Source organism: Erpetoichthys calabaricus, chromosome 15 (assembly GCF_900747795.2).
Source record: "Erpetoichthys calabaricus chromosome 15, fErpCal1.3, whole genome shotgun sequence".
Lineage (NCBI taxonomy): Eukaryota > Metazoa > Chordata > Cladistia > Polypteriformes > Polypteridae > Erpetoichthys > Erpetoichthys calabaricus.
The window spans coordinates 76,291,348-76,313,883 of record NC_041408.2 but is presented as its reverse complement, the minus strand read 5'-3'; the positions used below and the strand labels follow the sequence as shown (position 1 = coordinate 76,313,883).

Here is a 22,536-nt window from a genome sequence, read left to right as displayed (position 1 = left end):
AAGCCAATGAGAGTTGTTCCAGTTCCATAATGCGCCACTTAGTGGCTGTAGGTGGGATTTTTGGTAGCTTTTTAACCACCATGACAGTAATCACAAAGGCAAATTGTCAGAGAAGTTCAATGCCACACAAGCGCATTCCCAAGTAAACAAAAGGCCGCTGTCTGTGCAAAGCAAACACAACTCGGGAACAGTCGAGGCTCACAAAAAACGGTGACATGCAGCCACTCTGTGAAGTGAAACTGCCTTCACCGACTGGAGTAGACCTTTCATCAAGGATGATTGCTAATCTTCAGACATGAAAAGAACAAACACAAGTCTGTATCTTTACAAGAGGTAACCAAACAGAAATGGTGAAGATGCAGCTTGCCCTGCCGCTTAGCAAAAAAAAGAAAAAAACACTTACAGAGATAGAATCCACGGTCACTGAATCCACAACCAGCGAGTCACTGGCATGTCTTGTCAGCAATTCTTGTACTTTTTTTGTAGCCTGATAACAAAATGCAATACAAAAATGACATTTCTATAACAGTAACCTGGGGGTGATAAGGCTTCAAAGCAGAAACTGGAGATTTTTTTTTTTTATATTGTACAGTACATAAAAAAGGAACTTGAGGAAAATAACATGAAAAGCAGAACTACAGCACTGTTCGTAACTCTTATGCAACCTAAATAATATTTTTAAAACTAGGTTTCTGGCCAGGAAGTGTTTATTTGCTTGTGAATGCAATGAGCTGGGTAACATTAAACATAAATTAACAATTTCATGCATTTTCCAAAAACGCATTGCTATCATGTGATGACTAGACTGCCACGTTTGCTTCCTAAATCTTTGAGACTCCCCACCCTTCTGTGCATTTGGTAAAGTTCACCAACTGTACACCTGACTCAGATTAACAAGGCGAAGATTAGCAGAACCAGCAGTGCCAGTGATGCAATTTAATAAATACGTGTCTTGGATGGTAACCACAAAAACCAGTGGGCCGCAAGGTGAGGTTATGAGATGACTAAGCTTCGACAGAAATGAAATCATACTTATGTACTTGCACAGCTATAGTCATTGAGCAACTACTCAACAAACTGGAATTCCAAGATTTGGTGTTCAAGCTGTCATAAAGAAATCTGAAGAAACTGAACAAGCTGAACCTACAAAATGCAGTGGAAGGCCTAAAAATCTGATGAACAGCACTAAAATGGTACTTCCTGAAGAGACCCAAGGAAATTCAGTGAAACAATTGCTCAGCATCCAGTAGACTACTCTGCCACAAACCATGCAAAATACTATTAAAAAGATCTTGTAGGACAATTTATAGCTAATAAGTTATTCTTGTAAAAAAGTCAATAAGCAAAAGAAAAGACTATAAAGCATGCAGCAACAGCCAGTGGCAGAGATTCCTAGGGGGTAATGGCACTAAAGAAAGGCACTATATAAATAAAATGTACTTTGTAGTATTAGGGTGTTGTACCGTGTTCGCCATTATGAATGTAGTGAGAGGTCAAGAAAAATTACACCTTTTATTGGCTAACTAAAAAGATTACAATATGTAAGCTTTCGAGGCAACTCAGGTCCCATCTTCAGGCAGGATGTAATCTTTCTATTTATTAAATTTGAAAATTTCACAATTACACCAGTAAGTTGGAAGGAAAGTGCAATGGCGCCTGTCCAGAGCTTTTTGTGAAGCAAGATGGCAGCTGTGTCATGGTCTGAAGCTGCATTTCTGTCAGTGTTGTAGGGGATCTGGACAAAATGCATAGAATGTTAACTACTGAGAAGTATAACTTAGTTAATTCAACATGCTACACCTTCAAGAAGATAATCTACTAGCAGTAACTTCATCTTTTAGCAGTAGAACCCCAAAAACACAGTTGGAGCAGACGTCTGCAGATGGAACGCTAACCGTATAAGGCTGCTCACCTCAGAGCCTGAACATAACTGAAGCTGTGTGGGATCACTTGGACACGAAAAATAATACAAAGTAGCCAAAATCAGAACAAGAGTTTGGTGAATTCCTGTAAGAATTTATCATAAAAAACAAAAAAATACTCAGCAGTGTGCCAAGGTGACTTAATTCAATTCTGCATTCTTAGTGAGGCCACATAAAGCACTGACTTGTTTTAAAAACACCAACATTCTTGTTGCTTTTTATGGCAAAAAATGTTTACTTTTGTTTATTCTCTTGTTATATAGCGTTTTCACAAGAAAATAAATTCCACATCCCATATGACAACAGGCTCTATTGTAGGCAAGGAGCTGGACAGATTGACATCCGTGGCAGAGGGACGGGCGCTCAGCAGGCTCCTGTCAATCATGGAGAATCCACAGCATCCACTGAACAGGATCATCTCCAGACAGAGGAGCAGCTTCAGAGAAAGACTGCTGTCACCGTCCTGCTCCACTGACAGACTGAGGAGATCGTTCCTCCACCACACTATGCGACTCTTCAATTCCACCCGGGGGGGGGGGGGGGGTAAACGTTAACATTATACAAAGTTATTGTCTGTTATAACTGCATTTTTATCACTCTTTAATTTAATATTGTTTTTGTATCAGTATGCTGCTACTGGAGTATGTGAGCTATCTATCTATCTATCAAAGTAATTTACTTGGGTGGCGTAAGACTTTTTAATCTAAGCCGTCACAACAACTGACACAACTACTCACCTTGTTTTGAAATTGATTCATAAATCAGTCTGCCACAAATACTGAAGTGACAGCAAGAAACTACACACATTCAGACAAACCTCTTTGTTCTCTTGTTTTCTGACAGCTGTATTTGTTGTTCGCTGCAATGCTTTCAGTTTTTTCTGTAGCTCTCTTTTCTGCCACTGAGGTATAGCAGTGTTCTCCAACACCTAAAATAAAAAGGAATATATTTTATATTGTTGATTTTTCAACAAAGTGCGTATGTATACATCAGAGCATCTCAACGTTTTCTTCCAGTTTTCCAGATTTTCTGCCCGAGATTTTCCGCAGTTACTAACTGAGCAAATATTCTTTTTTTTTCATTTCTGATAAGGTAACACAAAATGTACAAACTGATTCATCGCAAAAGCAACCAAGTTTTAGTTAATTTAGTGATTATCATTTTGTTCTCAAGAATATATGAAACAGAAGCATGGACACTCACAAAAACACATTAGGAGACCACAAATCTTTGAAATTTGGTTCTACCAAAGAAAAGCCATTCTTGTATAGATGCAAGCTACAAATGAAAGGCTTCTACAGCTGATGACAAGACAGTAGTTTGCATCTAAAAGAATATCAGGCAGTGTGGCGTGGTGCTCTGGACTTCAAACCTTGAGGTCGTGGATTTAAATCCCACTACTGGAAAAACAAAAGAAAGGTAACCAATCATATCACAAATGTTTTAACTTGACTTGGATAAAGTTGTTGGCAAGTAATAATAATATTAAAATCTTAACTCCAAGATCCTGGATTGGTTTAGAATTTTAGAAAATGAATGGATGAATTATAATGGGGACTGGCACCCTTTCCAGCGTTGGTTCATGCTTTGTGCACTATGCTGTTAGGACACTATAATTTGGTTTAGTGGGTTCAGAAAAAACAGACAGAGGAATATTATGAAGTGGCACAGCACCACATACTCTAAACATTTATAAAGACGAGGATGCAAAGAAAGTGCACAATCAATAAGAAGAGTATCACGTGTGTGCAAATCTCATCTGGCACAGTTACAGTTCCTACAGTCTTGTCAGTGTGTCACTGCATAAAGCAGTAATTGTTACAATAATAATCAGCCGTAAAGCTGAAAATGGTAAAACAAGACAAACAAGTGCCTCTAAATATCTTCAAGCACAGGTGAATATGGCCTAAAGCTTAACTAATTAATCTGGGTGATTAGTTCCATTCACCGATTTCTGCATTAAGGCTGTACAGATGGAGGTTGTAATTATTTAGAAGGTTATAATTTACTACATTTCTAAAGCACAGGTTTCTAATGAACAGCACAGGTTTCTAATGAACAACTGGCACAGTTGTCTCTGCAGTCATTTTAAACAGACACTTTTACTGTCCCAAGACATTTTAATTGCACTGCACGATTCTTTTGTGTCATATGTTCCTAAAAATGGAATATGGAAAGGTTATGGGTTTCACTCAAGGCTATATGGTGATCTCTGTACCTTCTACATAGCAAGCTTCATGTATTATGTCACAGACACATGTGCCTCCTTTTATGCTAGACTGTTTAAAATATAAAAAAAGTTTTGGGACACAAACATCCTAAAAAGGATCCGGACACTTTATAAGTTCAATAATAATAGACTTATTTTTGAAGACATGATAGCAAAATGTACTGAAGAAAATATATACTGTATGAGGAAACTTCTCCTCTTCCTAGGAAATTCTATTGCCCTTAGAATTTGATTAATTAGATTAATGGACCTTATTAGTTACATGACAGTTTTCAAGTACCCCAACCACTGGGATTGTGACCATTCAGCAAAACGCTCAGTGCCCACTATATTTTCACAGTTCTCTATCTGCCTAACAAAACTCGTCAATCCTATCAACCTAATTTCTCCGAAATAACATTCAGTTGAGTTTTGAAAGTCCCTAAAATTCTACTCTCCATCACTCTACTTGGTAATCCATTCCAAGGGTCTATGCTTCTCTATATGAAGAAAAACTCTAATGTTTGTGTGAAATTTACCCTTAACAAGTTTCCAACTGTATCTCCATGTTCTTGTTGTACTCATTTCAAAATAAAAGCCAGGGTCCACTGTATTAATTCTTTTCATAATTTAAAAAAGGTTACTCATCAAAAAAATAGTGTAATGTGAAAAAGATTGACTAAGGACAGGAGGACAGGTTGGGCGCATGTGCTGATTACAGCGTATTGCCTCACCCACCACATGGGGAACCACCCGGATTGAGTAAGCTGAAAAAAAACTGAAACTATGGACAGATAATTACGATAAAAAAAAAAAACAGCTTCAATTCTGTTAGCTTGCTGCCACACATAAGGTGTATTTTGAATGTCACTGGTTAAGTGTGTGTCACCTGCCACACCTTTTTTGCCATCAAATGTTGTTGGGAGTGCCATCAGCCATACACAAGTTTTACAGAAAGATATGGGTACAATTCATTGCTTAACTGCAAGTGGAGAACATCAACACACACATTTTCTAGAAACTGGTATTCAGCTCATTCATGTTCAAGAAGTGTATCACCTAGAAAAGCAAGACCAGTAAAATGCAGAGTATCTGCATGAAAGCTCTTAGGTGTATGTACAGCTAAACATAATGAAACCTATTAAAGTATGACACTAGCTGTTTTTTTTTTCATTTTTAAAGAGAGACAAATACAACGTGAAATCCTGGAACTATTTCTAGATGGACCACTGCAGTATGGTGGCCCTGCTTGTTAGTGCTACTGCTTCACAGCTCAACACTAATGCAATGACACCTTGCCTAGGCCATTGTCTGTTTAGATTAAATGTTCACCTTGTGTCTGCTTTGTTTTCTTTGCCTATTCAGGTTTCTCTCACATCCAAAAGATATACAGGTTAGACTAAGTAGGAATTACAAAATGGGCTGAAATAGGTGAGTTTGTATGAGTGCTACCTGGGAAAGTCTGTCTAACCCATGCTGTTTGGAAACCCACCACTGGAATAAATAAGATCACCGTAATAATTAATAAAAATGCACAGCTTTGCTGCTTGTATAAAGAGGTATTTAACACATCTTTAGATATAACTTTGCCCCTTGATTGCTTCCCTTGCCCACCCCCTCCCATGCTACGCTACTCCCACTTCACGTCTCTGCCGCTCACGTTGTCAAGGGTCTGATCAGCAGCTGCTGTCTTTCTGCTGCTGCCAAGCTGCGTGTTCTGCTTGTCGCGCTGCGCATCGATCATTTAAAAGCCTGTACAGCAGCTTTTGTCTCACTGCCTTGTCTCGCATGACGTTAAAGTGTCTCTCACGGGACATCAAATTGTCTTCCGAGAAGATCACATATCGTCTCCTTCCAAGCCTTCCAAGATGTTTTTTTTTATAATAGAGAGATATGCTACCGTGGCTGTCCATTTGTCTGTCCAGGATTTTAAATCATCTGTAGCTCGCAAACAGTTTGAACTATTGACCTGAAATTTGGTACACATATACTACGTGACGTCTACTGTCTGCTTTTGGGGTGATGATTGACCTCCAAGGTTATTCCTCTTTTTATTTTATTTTATTGTAGAATCAACTCTCAGCAGCGGACAGCAGGGTGGCCGTGCGGCACATGTGTACGGGCGCCGTTTTCATTCCCTACTACCTTCACCGTCACTTCCCCTACCTCTTCATATCTTAAATCATTCTTGAGGCAGATTGAAGGCTTAAGTGCCAGCGAAAAATTAAAGAAAACGTACTAAGTAATTGAAACACAAACACTGACTTAATCAATTTTAACGCGAAAAGATGCCGACGAAAGAAGAGAAGAAGTGGGCTGCTAGGTAGAGAAACGAAGAGCTGCTCAGGAAGCAGCAAGCGCATCAACCTCTGAGCAAACGAATGTTAAACATACAGAGAAAGAGGATGAAAACTATGAAACCTCAAGTCAAGTGTATTAACTGCATGTTATTATGCAGTGTGCCGTTACTGGTAATCTCATATTTTGCGGTATTAGCTGGGCATAATTCTCTCTACCTTTATCTGACTTTTTCAAAACTTCCTCAGTTTACATTTGGCTGGGTGTTTTCAAAATGGTTTTCTTGTACCTAATAAAACAAAACTGCAGGTATTTACCAAGCCTTACAGAAGGGATGTTCCTCTAACAGAGGCACAGTCATCCCCACCCATTTTACAATTGTCAATTTAACATCTTAAAATGTGTCCATATGACTCATTGAGTTAACTTATATTCACAGAAGGTAAACAGAGGAACTTAAAATTGCAGTCCTGCATTGTAAGACAGAATCAGTAAACGTTGTGCCACCATGCCACTCATTTATAGAATTTTGAACTGAAAGTTTTTAAGTAAGTTTAAAATAAACATACTGTATAAGACAGCATGCAAATAAATAATAATAAAGCAAATATCATATGTCCCTGATATATCCATTGCTTTGAATCAATTGTGCTTAAGAACTATAATGAAAATTAGTAGACTGCTCTCATTCACACTTCCGTCTTGTGCTTCTTACTTACATCTGTCAGAAGGCCCACTTCTTTTGACAGTTGCTGGGCATCCACAAGTGTTGCAATCCCGGACTGCAGTCGGAACAGCAAGGAGTCTACATCTTGTGCAAGTTTGTGACCGGTTTCACGAGCCTGTAACAAAAAAAAAAAGTTCAGGCAAGAAAAATGTTTACCCAACTTAAAGGTAAATATTGCTGTTCATTAACATTTCACATCTAATGTGAAGACTCTGTGACTACTGTCTATTCTGTATATGGTATTTCCAAAGAATGATACGGAAAGATTGTTTACTCTGGGTAATTTATAAATATTAGTATTTCTCATTTGTAGAATATCACATTTCTGGTTGATTGCACAATGACCTTTCTTTTCTTATTCTCATTTTTGAAGTTCTAAACTTAATCACATCTTCTTCTTTTAGTATTATTTGAGTGCTTAATGCCAGGTGGGTTGTTAAAATTGAATGGTTACAGAACTGCTTTACATTTACCCCCTCCAGTTTGCCTACCATTGCAACAGGTCCACTGAGGATGCCATCTCCAGTACACTTCACACCACCCTGTCTCATCTGGAGAACAAGAACTGTTGTGCCAGGCTGCTGTTTGTGGACTACAACTCTGCATATAACACCGTCATTCCATCCCAGCTCATCACTAAACTTCTGGATCTGGGACTTAGCTCTTCACTGTGTAACTGGGTACTGGACTTCCTCACCGGCAGACCTCAGCAAGAGCATATTGGTGGAAAAACCTCCTCCATCAACATCATCAAGACTGGCACCCCGCAGGGCAGTGTGCTGAGCCCCCTGCTTTACTCTCTCTACACCCATGACTGTGTAGCTAAGTACAGCTCTAACACCATCCTCAAATTTGCTGACGATACCACTGTAATAGGTCTGATCAGCAAGGACGATGAGATGGCCTACAGGGAGGAGGTCAGACTCCTGTCAGAATGGTGTCAGGACAACAACCTCACCCTCAACGTTAGCAAAACTAAGGAGATGATTGTGGATTTCCGCAAACAGGCAACAAAGCACAGCCCCATCTACATCGGAGGTGAGGCTGTGGAGCAGGTCAGCAGCTTTAGGTTCCTCGGAGTCACCCTCACTGATGACCTTAAATGGTCAAGTCACACTGCGGCAGTAGTCAAGAAAGCCTAACAACGTCTCTACTTCCTCAGGAGACTGAGTAACGCCCAGATGTCCCCCACAGCCGTGTGCAGATTCTACAGGTGTACTGTGGAATCCGTCCTGACAGGATGCATCACATCCTGGTACAGCAACTGCTCATTTCAGGACTGCAGAGCTTTGCAGCGTGTGGTGAACGCAGCACAGCAGATCACGGGCACACAGCTCCCTGCGATCCATGACATCCACACTACACGCTGTCTCAGGAAAGTGAACCGTATCAGGCGGGACCCCAGCCACCCTGCACTGTCACTTATCACCCTCCTCCCATCTGGGAAGCGACTAAAGTCCATTCGGACGTGATCCTCCAGGTTCAGGAACAGTTTCTACCCAACTGCAATCAGACTCGTGAACAATCAGTAACCTTGTGTCACCTCCACTGCTACCTGCACATATACTTCTGCCACTGTCTCTATTTATTCCTAGGATTCTGGTTTTATTTATTTACTTATTGTGTTGTGTGTGTTTTTTTTATTTGTCTGTGTTCACTGTCTGCAGGGGCACATGCAAGCAAGCATTTCATTGTACATGGTACTTGTACACATGACAATAAAGAATTGAAATTGAAATTGAAAAATTGAAAATTGACATTTTCCTAGGTTATTAATTGAAATATAATAATACTGTAGTAATATTAATAGTAATAATAGTAAAATTAACTCAGTTTATCTGACAATACTGCAAGTCAAACTATCACCTGCCTGATTTTCTTGCTATGATGTGTAAATAGGTTAATTGTTAACTTTTAAATTGTCACAGGATGAGTAAGTGTAAGACACCGTGTGAGTATAACATGCAGTGGACCTGCAATGCAATGCCTGTGTTGTGCTTTTAATGGACAGGTAGTCAGGTGGGCACTGTTGGAAAACTGTTGTATTCTTGAACCTGAAAGCTTTGCTTTTCCACTTTTAGACTAGTGCCCATCTGGTTGCATTGGTAAGCAATGATAAACTAGGATTGTTATAAAAACAGTAAATACAGCTTAGTTTACCAAACTAGTGCCTGCTGCAAGTGTAAGTAGACCAGAATTGTTTTAAAACACTTCATCTTTAAAATGACCAAACTTATTCTTCAATGTAGAGGCTAACTCTCCACCATAGCCTGCAAATCAGAAGTGGATAAGGACGTGGTATAATAATGAGGCACAGATGGGGCCTTTAGAGAACTGTCATTTTTGGGTCTGCAAAAAATATACTGGGAAAAACTATGATACTAGTTAACTACATAATAAGCAACAAATTACAAAAATGTATTTATGTAATTTGATTAATGCTAGTTAAAGGTTGTCATCTGTCTGTGTGTTGAAAGCAATAACAAATAAGTCCATACATCATAAAATCTGATCCACAACTGTCAGCTAAGCAGAACATAATGTTAGAGCTGCCTACATACCACTTCTACAGCTGACCAATAAGACTATGAATAACTCTAATCATGTGTTTGGCTGCGCACAGCCTCTGACTTTCTCAAGAATAAAGCAATTACTTTTTTTGTAATTTACCAATGAATAATATTTCCCATACACAAGACTCATTAAAGCAGACTCGCTTCTTAAAGTCTAAAGCTGATCTCTAACATTACTTAATTTTCAACATTAAAAAGAGTATAACTTGGCAAATCTTTCATTTTTCCCTTGTGTAATCACTAAGGCTTGGCGGAGTCGGAAACATATTTTGAATTATATCCATCACAGTAATGTTCGAGCCGCATAAAAGAGAAGCTGTATACACCACTAAACACCGTTTAAATTGAAGGGAGCACTTCTGTTTGAGGGCGGCATGGTGGCGTAGTGGTAGCGCTGCTGCCTCGCAGTAAGGAGACCTGGGTTCGCTTCCCGGGTCCTCCCTGCGTGGAGTTTGCATGTTCTCCCCGTGTCTGCGTGGGTTTCCTCCGGGTGCTCCAGGTTTCCTCCCACAGTCCAAAGACATGCAGGTCAGGTGCATTGCCGATCCTAAATTGTCCCTAGTGTGTGTGTGTGTGTGTGCCCTGCGGTGGGCTGGTGCCCTGTCCAGGATTTGATCCTGCTTTGCGCCCTGTGCTGGCTGGGATTGGCTAAAGCAGACCCCCCCCCCGACCCTGTGTTAGGATATAGCGGGTTGGACAATGACTGACTTCTGTCTGATAAAATGTTTGTATTCTAACAAGAATTATTAGTTTAAGACAGAATGTGAATAAAATCATTTTGGCTTACATTGTAGCACTCCTTAAGTGGAAGTGGATGGATAAAGTAAAAGCAGATCTGAAGGAAAGGGGTCTGACTGAGCTGTTTCGAGAAGGTTGATCAAAGTGAGAAAAGATGAAGAGGAAGAAGAATACACAAGACTCACTAAAACTGGTTAATTTGTTCCATAGGAACTGAACACATATGTTTGCAATATAAGACTGCCTTTCAAGAAAATTTTTTTAAAAATGATCAAATGTATATGTTACCGTCAATGTGTGAAATTAGGCATTGTGTAGAATGCCCCAGGAAATCTATAGACTGCCGAAAAAGGGACATCAAAATATGAAAGGATTAAAATTTCAAACAATTCCTAGGCATTCTTTGCAATGCCAAAAGGTAAGCCAGCAAAGTATAAAATACTTCTGCTAGTGACCAACATGTGACAAAAAAAAATTCCTCCCGTGTCTTTGGGGACCACTGTGTGAGTTCTTATTCCAGACGTCGACAAGGGACAGGGTGACTTGCACAATCTGTTGGCAGTTGTTATGAGGGTGACAGAAGATGGTTTTTACCGACTTGGAACTACTCAAGGAATTTTGAACCAACTCTATGCCAGATCACAATTCACTATGTCCAAAGGACTTACTCACAGTTGAAGACATTCCTGATCATGAAATACCTCTTTGATTAGCTGCTATCACTCAGTCCACAAGCGGTCAAGGTTTTGTTAGGTGTATGTGCAAGAATAAGGGTCAAAATAGGAAATGCTCTTGTGTGAAAAACCCTTCCTTGTTGCAACAAGTAGTAAAGTCCTGTACTTTATTTTGTATTTCATTTTTCATTTTCTGCGGTGGGATGGCGCCCTGCCCGGGGTTTGTTTCCTGCCTTGCGCCCTGTGTTGGCTGGGATTGGCTCCAGCAGACCCCCGTGACCCTGTAGTTAGGATATAGCAGGTTGGATAATGGATGGATGGATTTTTCATTTTTATATACGTCTTTTCAATAAAGGTCTTTTCATGACTCACTTTTCACACTTTGCCTAAATAGTATTTGTCGTTCTGTATAATGCCAACGTGTTATATACAATGCCTATGGAAAGTAAATAGCATATTAATGCAACACAGACATTTCACGCTTTGCTTAAAAACATCACGCATTCTATAGATTTCCTGGGCATCCTATACAATACCTGCTTTTCACAAATTGCTGCTAATATATACAAGAAACAATATAAATCAATGATTCACACAGTTTTCTTTTCATAGCTAACAACTTACCAAACAGACTTGCATCTCAAGGTAAAAGAATACATACTTCTATAGTTTTGACACTGAACAATTAGCAGACAAGCTCCGGATTTTATTGTGCATTCCATGTTCAATTTGGAAATGCAGCCATCTGAGTCTAATTCCTTAACCTTCAACCACATTGCATTTTACATGACCATTGACTCATGAATATCTCTGTATAAAGACAGTATAAACAATTGCATTCTGACCTCTTTGGCTTGGTCGCCAGTCACTGCAACAATCCTATTTATTCCTTTCACAAGCTGACGGTCAGAAACAATTACAAAATCTTTAATGACACCAGTCCGCAGTAAATGGCTGGAAAAGACAGGAAAAAAAAAACACTTTGCCTTTACAACATGAAATATTTGCCACTACTATCAGCATGATTTGTCTAAAAGAGAATTCCTCAAACTCCCACTGAAATTCATGATAAAACAAGCATGACTGGTAAGCTCAAGTTTAAAAGTGATAAACCAAAATGGTAATCTTACGTTCCACAACAAAGTTCGACAGAAGATGGATTTTCAGCCATGGAGCTTAACAAATTTTCAACTGGAATTCCAATTGACACCACCTGTACTGGATCAGGATAAACCTATAAGTAAAACAAAGGTAGTTTTTTTTAGTATTTTTTTTTAATACCTTTTAATTTTTTTGTTTTTACATTTTTAATTTCAACCTACTTCAAAGAAATTTTGCAAATAAAGGTACTATAAAATGTGGCAAAGTCATTACAAAAGGAAAACATTGCACTTTCACGTTAATAAACTACATAATCTGCACCAAAAATAACCATTAACATTCCAAGTTTAAAAAAAATTTTTTACTAGGTTAATAATATTTTATGATTTTTTTAAAGGTTGTACAGTGGCATGCAAAGGTTTGGGCCCCCTTGCTTAAAACATCAGTTACTGTGAATAGTTAAGTGAGCAGAAGATGAACTGATCACATCTTCTGCTCACAAAACAGCATAAAGTTAAAGATGACACATTTCTTTAATTGTTTATGCAAGGTTACATTTTTTTTCCATTATTCACAGGTACAAAATTCCAAAAAATGAAAAAGGCCTGAAGCAAATGTTTGGGCCCCCGACATGGCCAGTACTTAGACCCCCTTTAGCAAGTAACACAGATTTTAAACCCTTGTTGTAGCCAGCTAAGAGTCTTTCAGTTCTTACTTGGGGTATTTTTGCCCATTCGTCTTTGCAAAAGGCTTCTAATTCTGCAAGATTCTTGGGCCGTCCTGCATGCACTGCTCTGCTGAGATCCATCCACAGACTGTCAATGATGTTTAGGTTGGAAAGCTGTGAGGGCCATGGCAAAACTGTTCACTCCAAATCGTATTCAGTAGTTTGTATGGCCCCCACATGCTTGTATGCATGTATGACAAACGTTGGTTCATACTCATAATGAGACGACGGATGGTGTCCTGGGGGATCTCCTCCCAGATCTGGACCAGGGCATCACTGAGCTACTGGACAGTCCGAGATGCAACCTGGTGGTGTTGGATGGACTGAAACATAATGTCCCGGTGTTCTACTGGACTAAGGTCAGGCGAGTGAGAGTGGTGGCCAGTCAATGGTATCAATTCCTTCATCCTCCAGGATCTGCCTACATACTCTCGCCTCATGAGGCTGGGCATTGTCGTGCACCAGGAGGAACCCAGGACCCACTGCACCAGCATAGGGTCTGACAATGGGCCCAAGGATTTCATCCCGATACCTAATGGCAGTCAAGGTGCCATTGTCTAGCCTGTAGAGGTCTGTGCGTCCCTCCATGGATATGCCTCCCCAGACCATCACTGATCCCCCCACCAAACCGGTCATGCTGAACAATGTTACAGGCAGCATTAACGTTCTCCATGGCCTCTCTAGACCCTTTCACATCTGTCACACGTCCTCAGGGTGAACCTGCTCTCATCTATGAAAAGCACAGGGCGCCAGTGATTGACCTGCCAATTCTGGTATTCAACGACAAATGTCAATCAAGCTCCATGGTGCTAGGCAGTGAGCACAGGGCCCACTAAAGGACGTCGGGCCTTCAGGCCACCCTCATGAAGTCTGTTTCTGATTGTTTGGTCAGAGACATTCACACCAGTGGCCTGCTGGAGGTCATTTTGCAGGGCTCTGGCAGTGCTAATCCTGTTCCTCCTTGCCCAAAGGAGCAGATACTGGTCCTGCTGATGGGTGAAGGAACTTCTACGGCCCTGTCCAGCTCTCCTAGAGTAACATGCCCTTGAGACTGTGCTGGAAGACACAGCAAACCTTCCGGCAATGGCACGTATTGATGTGCCATCCTGGAGAAGTTGGACTACCTGTGCAACCTCTGCAGGGTCCAGGTATCATCTCATGCTACCAGCAGTGACACTGACCATAGCCAAATACAAAACTAGTGAAAAAACAGTCAGAAAAGATGAGAAGGGAAAAATGTCAGTGGCCGTCATCTGTTAAACCATTCCTGTTTTGAGGGTCATCTCATTGTTGCCCCTCTAGTGCACCTGTTGTTAATTTCATTAACACCAAAGCAGCTGAAACTGATTAACAAGCCCCTCTGCTACTTAACTGACCAGATCAATAGCCCAGAAGTTTCACTGACTTGATGCTACACTCTGATTAAAAAGTGTTCCTTTAATTTTTTTGAGCAATATACATTAACTCTTTAGGTCTTTCAAGAAATCCTGGCAGAAAAAAAGATAATCTCATGAAATAAAAAATAAAATATTTGCCCAGAGAATCAGGGGTGCTGGCTCCAGCGTTCAAGTTCTGAAAGTGAAATGGACTCTGCATTTACATCTGCCTGCTGTTTTCAAACTAATACCCATAATACCCTCTATTAGAAACATGCATTTTTATGTGAGGAAGATAATTCACATTTTAATTTTTTGTGAAAAGCAAACATTTCCAGGCATCAATCTTCCTGTTGCTCAAAATAAATTAAAATATTCAGTAAATAAAAATCAGAAAAAAGCACAGCTAAGACTACACCTTCCACAATGTTACTGTACATCATTCCCTGTCAGTACGCTGTGCTTTCCCATACATGTTAGACAAAACAAGGCAATAACAAAATTAACAGTGCAGAAATAACTTGTTCTGGAATAAACTACATTGAAAAACTGAGTAAAAAAGTCACATAATAAGATTATGATCAGTTTTTATTAATTTTAATGACTAAATGAACGCTACAAGATAAAGAAAATGACATTCAGGTCTGTTGTCATGACAGAAAGGTGATGCTGCAGACTATTCCTCTGTTCTATATCAAACAAGGCAATACAAAAGTAAAAACCTCTGGTTATTATCTGAACAAGCAGTATATTTTTCAGTTTACCAATCACACCACTATAGCACATCGTTAATTACTTACAGATTACCTCATCCACAGTTCTCAGTCTCTGTATTGTTTTTGCTCTTGACAAGGGTACTTCCAGAGTATATACAGGGTCATTTTGTAGAAGAAGGGCTTCCACCTCTTGCTCTATTTTTTGCAACTCTTCAATAGTCAGTACGGCCTGAATACACATAAAAAGAGATTCAGATTTTATATAATGTATTGTTCAGGTTTGGTTCAGAATTATTGTTGTTACTGTTCACCAAAGTAAAAAGCATAATATAAGTTTTAAGTTTGGTTTCCTAACAAGTTGTGAGATACACACAGGGTTGACAGTTCAGATTAATAAAAGGTGGCAATACACACACACACACACACGTATACAGCACATACATACATACATACTTATAATAATAATAATAAATTTTATTTATATTGCACTTTATATTTTAGCAATCCCAAAGTGCTAACTTAGATACAAACTATTTTCCCAACACCTGTACTGCCTATATGGAGAGGTAATTACCCCCCTTAACTACTCCCTCAAGTAGCCTACCAAAAATAAACACAGCCAGACCTACTGATTCTAAACCTCACCAAATATTGACCCTAACCATGACAGTCAAGTAGTCAGCACAAGGTGTCTTGTAGAACACTATGCTTTGATCAAAAGAAATTCCAGAACAGATGAGGAAAAAAAGTGAAATGTGAAAAGGATTACAATGCCACTTCTAAGGCTCGGGGACTCCACCATACCAGAGTCAGTCATCTTCCAACCCGCTATATCCTAACACAGGGTCATGGGGGTCTGCTGGAGCCGATTCCCAGTCAGCACAGGGCGCAAGGCAGGAACAAATCCTGGGCAGGGTGCCAGCCCACTGCAGGACACACCCACACACACAGCACACACTAGGGACAATTTAGGATCGCCAACCATACCAGAGTGAAAACCATTATTTCCAGATGGAGATTATTTGGCCCAGTAGTAAAAAGGCCTGCCAACATTATCCCAAGGCCACGGTGATGATTCATGACATAGGATCTATATTACTAAACCAAAGTTTTAATTTATGCACGGATGCACTGATACGCATGTGCAGTGCGCTGCGGCGCCCCAGAGTCAAACGCAACGGCTTCCCAGAGTCAGTAGGTGGCGCCCAAACACCACAACCCACAGTCAAACGCAGCGGCCTCCCAGAGTCAGTAGTATGTATGTGCCAGCAGTCTGTGTGGCATGTTTGAATCACATAACGGTAATTCAGTAACAGAGAAACAAAAACGAGACCGCATGGATACAAACAATATATGGAGGCACCTACCATGCGCTTCACAAACACCACAAGCGAAGAAATCATGGCTCCAAAACGAAACACCTCAAGTAACGGAAATACAAAAACGAGCCCGTATGGATAAACAAAATGAACAAAGGCGCCTACAACGCGCCTCTGAAACAGCGGACGCAAAGGAGTCACGGCTCCAACAACACAGAGCTCAAAGGCACCTACAACGCGTTTCTGAAACACTACATGCAAGAGAGGCACAGATCCAAAACGAATAATCCACTTTGCCACCAGTCAGTGTGTATAGGTTGGAGTATGCTTCCTAACAGTAAACGACTTCTACCTAACGACACAGCCACAGAACAACAAAGACGAGACCGCATAGATAAACACAATACACGGAGGCTCCTACGACATGCTTCAGACACACCAGAAGCAAAGACGTCACGGCTCCACAATGAAAGAGCTCAACTAAATACAAACACAACCCCGTATGGCTACGACCTGTAAACGAACCTGTATGGATAAAACGAATGAACAAAGGTGCCCACACAAAGACACCGCTTTAGTACAAATATGTTTATTTAATTAAATGAAAACTTTACCATGGCTACGACCTGTAAACTAAACCTGAGGTAAAGCGTGCACGGCAGGTTGTACAGCCGCCCGAACGCGACCGCCCACACCACCACATATACCACGTTCGTTTAGTAATGTAGCCCTCCATGCCCGGATCCGCCGCCATGGCCACTTCAGCACGCGAATCTGCCGCCGTCAGCAAATGACTTCTCGCTGACGACACAGCCATACAAAAACAAAAACGAGACTGCATGGCTAAAATCAATAAACAAAGGTGCCTACAACTGAGTCACAGCTCCAAAAAGAAACCGCTTTAGTACAAATATGTTTATTTAATTAAATGAACTTTCCCAGGACGCACCCACCCTCCATGATATTTCATCCCTCCAAGTATCGGAGGGAACAGAAAGTGATTGCCATTCTTGGATTTGCGATTCTTTCAAGAATCGCGGGCTTGCTGGTTCCAAAAGAACATCCACGAGAATGTAGACCTCTCTAGCCTCAGCTAGAGTCAGTGTTCATGACTTCACAACAAGAATGAGACAGAGTAAATATAGGATTCATGGGAGAGTAGTAAGGCAGAATGCTGCAATATCCAAGAATAACATCAATATCTGTCTCTCATTTAAAAAAAAAAAAAAAAACACCTGATAACCTGAAGCCCTTTGGATTGATGTTCTATGGACACAAAAATCAAAAGAACTCCTCTGTGGATGACACAAGTCCCACTCTGAATGCTGTAAAGATAATACAGCCTGAGGAATGGAAGTGTGATGTTGTGGGGATGTTGTTCCATCTCAGGACCTGGAAGGACTTGCCATTATTGAAGGAACCATGAGTTCTACACTTTACCAGATTATTCTTAAGTAGAAGAATAAAGTCATCTGTCCGGACCTGAAGTTGAAGTTTAATTGGACAAAAAATCTCAAGTCTGCAACTGAATGCCTTAGAAGAAACAAAACTAAAGTTTGCAATGGCCATATCAATGTCCTGACAAGAACCCAATAGATATGCTGTGGCAGGACCTATAAAGGAGCAGTTCACTCTCACAAACCTACAAACATGTCTGAATTAAAACAGTTCTGAAAACAACAGTGGGTTAAAACACAATATTGAAGTAAAAGACTGATATCAAATTATAGGAAGAGTTTGGTTAGGATTACTCCTGCTAAAGGTGCTACAATCAAATAATAAAACTCGAAGCAATTACTTTTTCATAAGAATGATAAGGGTGTTCAATAAAGAAAGTAATCATTTAAAAACTGTATTCTGTATTCATTCATTTCTCTTTCTGTGAAATTGCATTTTATCTAAAAGACCGAGGCCATTCACTGTGTAAAATATGCAAAAACAGAAGATATTAGGAAGGGCCAAATACTTTTTCAAAGCTTTATATACATTTGCCTATATGTCTTTGAATTGTCCATATTTAAATTCAAAAAGCTATTAAGCTAGGTTGAATCTATTAGACCAAGTTTTATTACAGTAATTAAAAGTCATTCCTATCATTTATTGAAAAAGGAGAAATACCATTTTGAAAAGGTAAAATAATATATTTTATTGATAATCAATGTCCTATACAGTGAAACAATGAACTCAAAAATCTTGTATTTATTACATAGCTGCATTTGTATCCAAGCAATTCAAAATCTTACATGAAAAATATATTGTAGGAGAAGAAGGATATGTTATCACCAAGGCGGGAGGCCAAAACGGAAGGGTAGATGGGATGGCCGACTGGATGAGGAAATAATTTACAGCCAGCCAGACTAATATGTTTGATGAACCAGCAGAAGCTGAGAATTGGGAGTGGTTCCATCCCCCATATGCTAGGTGGCAGTGGTCCTCCTATGGGAACCCAGTTGGGACACCCGCAGGGGTGCTTGGGAGATGTAGTCCAGAAGGGCAGCCCTATCAGGCTCCCTGGGGATTGAGAGACGGAGTTGTTGAGGGAGAACCTCCCTACTTTTGTTATGGCACGGAAATGCTCTCCAGAAGACATGGCATGGCACCAGACACATTCCTGGGTCTGGCATAAAAAGGAAGACTGTTTCCACACATGGACGAGCCTGAGTCGAAGACAGCAGGCGACACTCAGTGGAGGAAAGAAGGAGGAAGAATAATTGTGATTTACTGTTTACTTGTGCCTTATTACTGGAGAGGTGATTGTGGAACTTGCTTTGATGGAATAAAAATCCTTTACAGTGATCCCTCGCTATATCGCGCTTCGCCTTTCGCGGCTTCACTCCATCGCGGATTTTATATGTAAGCATATTTAAATATATATCGCGGATTTTTTGCTGGTTCGTGGGTTTCTGCGGACAATGGGTCTTTTAATTTCTGGTACATGCTTCCTCAGTTGGTTTGCCCAGTTGATTTCATACAAGGGACGCTATTGGCAGATGGCTGAGAAGCTAGATTGCTTACTTTTCTCTCTCTCTTGCGCTGACTTTCTTTGATCCTGACGTATGGGGATTGAGCAGGGGGGCTGTTCGCACACCTAGACGATACGGACGCTCGTCTAAAAATGCTGAAAGATTATCTTCACGTTGCTATCTTTTGTGCAGCTGCTTCCTGAAACGACATGCTTCACGGTGCTTCGCATACTTAAAAGCTCGAAGGGCACGTATTGATTTTTGACTGAAAAACAAACTCTGTCTCTCTCTCTCTATCTCTCTCTCTCTCTCTCTCTCCCTGCTCCTGACGGAGGGGGTGTGAGCTGCCGCCTTCAACAGCTTTGTGCCGCGGTGCTTCGCATACTTAAAAGCCAAACAGCCCTATTGATTTGTTTGTTAGAGATTGTTTTCTCTATCTATGTGACATTCTGTGCTCCTGACACGCACTCCTTTGAAGAGGAAGATATGTTTGCATTCTTTTAATTGTGAGACAGAACTGTCATCTCTGTCTTGTCATGGAGCACAGTTTAAACTTTTGAAAAAGAGACAAATGTTTGTTTGCAGTGTTTGAATAACGTTCCTGTCTCTCTACAACCTCCTGTGTTTCTGCGCAAATCTGTGACCCAAGCATGACAATATAAAAATAACCATATAAACATATGGTTTCTACTTCGCGGATTTTCTTATTTCGCGGGTGGCTCTGGAACGCAACCCCCGCGATGGAGGAGGGATTACTGTATTTTATTCATTCAACATCTGGTGAGTTACTGTGTCTGGGGCTCTATTGCACCCCTGTGTGGTCACAATATAAGTACACATTAAGCTACAGATTTTTTTATAAAAGATTTCTGCACACACATGTTGAATACTACCACATTCTGTGTTCTATGTCTTTGTTTCAGAATAAGCATTGCAACAATTGACAGTGGAATTATGACAGCTATACTACTAGCACTACTACAACTACTAGCATTAAAAATAGCACTAACACACACAGAGGTGAACAAACTTCTGGAATAGTGAGATTCACAGACAAGAAAGAGATAAATTATCTTTCAAGTGAATCGGCAGGTGAAAATGTGGAAAAAGGAAAAGTAATGGAAAACAATCCAAAGCATATTAATTGTTAGGAAACACAGGCTGGCTGTAGGGTTATATGTTTGGGCATGGATGGCCACATCTGAAACTGAGTTATTCATCATTATAGGAGGTGCAACCACTGAAGCAATTCACAGATATGTCAGATTGTGAATTTCCCCTTGGATTAATAAAGTATCTATCTATCTATCTATCACTGGCTGGCACTTCATAATTCTGAAAGACTATGACCCCCAACCCCCCCCCCCCCCAAAAAAAAACTGCCAGAACCAAATTCAGTTCACCAGTTGAAAAACTGGAAACGTCTGACCAGGAAATTCTCTCAGTTTAAATCTTAACAAGCATGCATTTCACATGCCAAAAGCAAGCTTTAAGCCATGAAATCGCCTAAAACAAACAGCAACTGATAATAGCTGCTGCAAAATGCCTAGCAATACACCTAAAATGTTGGTGATATCAAGAGGCTTGATGCGGTTAATAGATGCAAATAATTGGGGAAGAAAAACAACTTGCATACTACTTCAGTTTACTAATTTAATTTGCCTGAATACTTAGGCTCATCTAACATGGCAGAATCAATCACATTAAGTGGTAAAATGCAAATCATTAAAATCATATAAATTAGCAAACATCAAAAATAAACATGGATTTTATGTATATTTGTCTTTTGTTATTATTTTACTTTATGTCTGAATTATTTGTTTACATAGCCAAAACAGCTTTATGGAGGGCGACTGTTCAAACAATTGACTGTTTCATCTCACCGGAGTAAATGCTTAGAATTATTGTCCATGTGACTTTATCAAAGTGAGACTTTAAACGCAAGCAAATGTCAAAATACTTAAAAAGGAAACAGCACTCAAGATATTTCTTGCAAATTACATGATTTGGCAGTACAAAAGGATAATTACTTTATACTTTTTCTTATCATTTGTAAAGCATGTATTGTTCCCACATTTAATAGGAAATTAAACAAATACACAGTGTGGCAGATTACTGGGGTCCTTACCTGGCCGGGATGCCTGGAAGGACCAGAAGAGGGCATGTACAGCTTCCGGGCCACGAGAGGGTAACTGCCCTGGATTAAGAGAGGACCACGGGAGAAGAGGGAAAAGTGGTTAACCCGTTGGGACCCGTGGCCACCTTAAACCTCAAGGAACCCGGAAATAGTTACTCCCGCCACACCTGGCAAGATGGCGGAGGAACCTGCCAGGGACGCCCAGTGTGGGCCCAGGAAGTGCTGCCAGAAGGATGTAATCAGCCACCTGGAGCACATCCGGGCGGGAATAAAAGCGGCCGCCTTCATATGGTCGGGGAGCCGGAGTCGGGAGTGGAAGCAGGACAAAGCTCCCAGGAGGAGATAGGCGGTCAAGGACTGAGAAAGAGAAGCCTTATTGTGGTGATATTAGCTGTGTGCATTGTGTGTGGTGTTCGGGACTGTAAAACCTGAGTTTATCTGTGCAAAATAAAAGTGTGCTTTTTATAAAGATATGGTTTCCGACTGGTGGTGTCCGGGCAAGTCTCACAATGGCGCCTAACGTGGGGCCTTTCGCCTGTTACAAAGCGGGAGACCCTACAAATAAAATTTTTGTGAGCTGCCCGGGACCTCAGTCGGCCACACGCACATACCGCAGGGAGGCGGTCCACACACGTACCGTGCATGTTCCGCGGATCGCCATAAGGCCGTTGGAGATTCTCTAGAATGCTGTCTTCCACCCGAGGGAGGTGAGGATTGCCAGCCAAGGCAGAAGAGAAGTGGGTTCTCCAGCATTCGTCATCGCCAGAAAGACTGTGGTAGGCACAACCACTGATGCGGCCGGAGGAGCCTACCTGGAACCGCGTCACTGGTTGGAGTATGCCTATCCTGACCGCGAAGCTGGGACGGCGTCGCTTGAAGAGAGGGAGAATCCGCCACGTCTTCCGAAGCCGAGGCAGAATGGCGACAGCAAATCTCACAGACTCCTCAGAAGCATGGAGGAGATGGTGAAAGACCGGAAGTCACTCCCCGTGACAGGCAAGGGATTGGACGGTGTGTGCCGTGTTCCCGTCGGTGACTGGTTGGCGACGGGACTGG

At 40.8% G+C, this 22,536-nt stretch overlaps 1 protein-coding gene across 1 annotated transcript in view; it reads right to left on the bottom strand.

The window, feature by feature from the left end:
• aars2 (alanyl-tRNA synthetase 2, mitochondrial (putative)) overlaps positions 1 to 22,536 on the bottom strand; it is a gene marked incomplete at its 5' end in the record, with an annotated part of 51,597 nt that overhangs the window by 3,297 nt on the left and 25,764 nt on the right. The window contains 6 exon segments of the mRNA XM_051919248.1: positions 404 to 487; positions 2,740 to 2,850; positions 7,149 to 7,271; positions 11,987 to 12,095; positions 12,272 to 12,375; positions 15,153 to 15,290. Of these exon segments, the coding sequence (XP_051775208.1) occupies positions 404 to 487; positions 2,740 to 2,850; positions 7,149 to 7,271; positions 11,987 to 12,095; positions 12,272 to 12,375; positions 15,153 to 15,290 (669 nt within the window).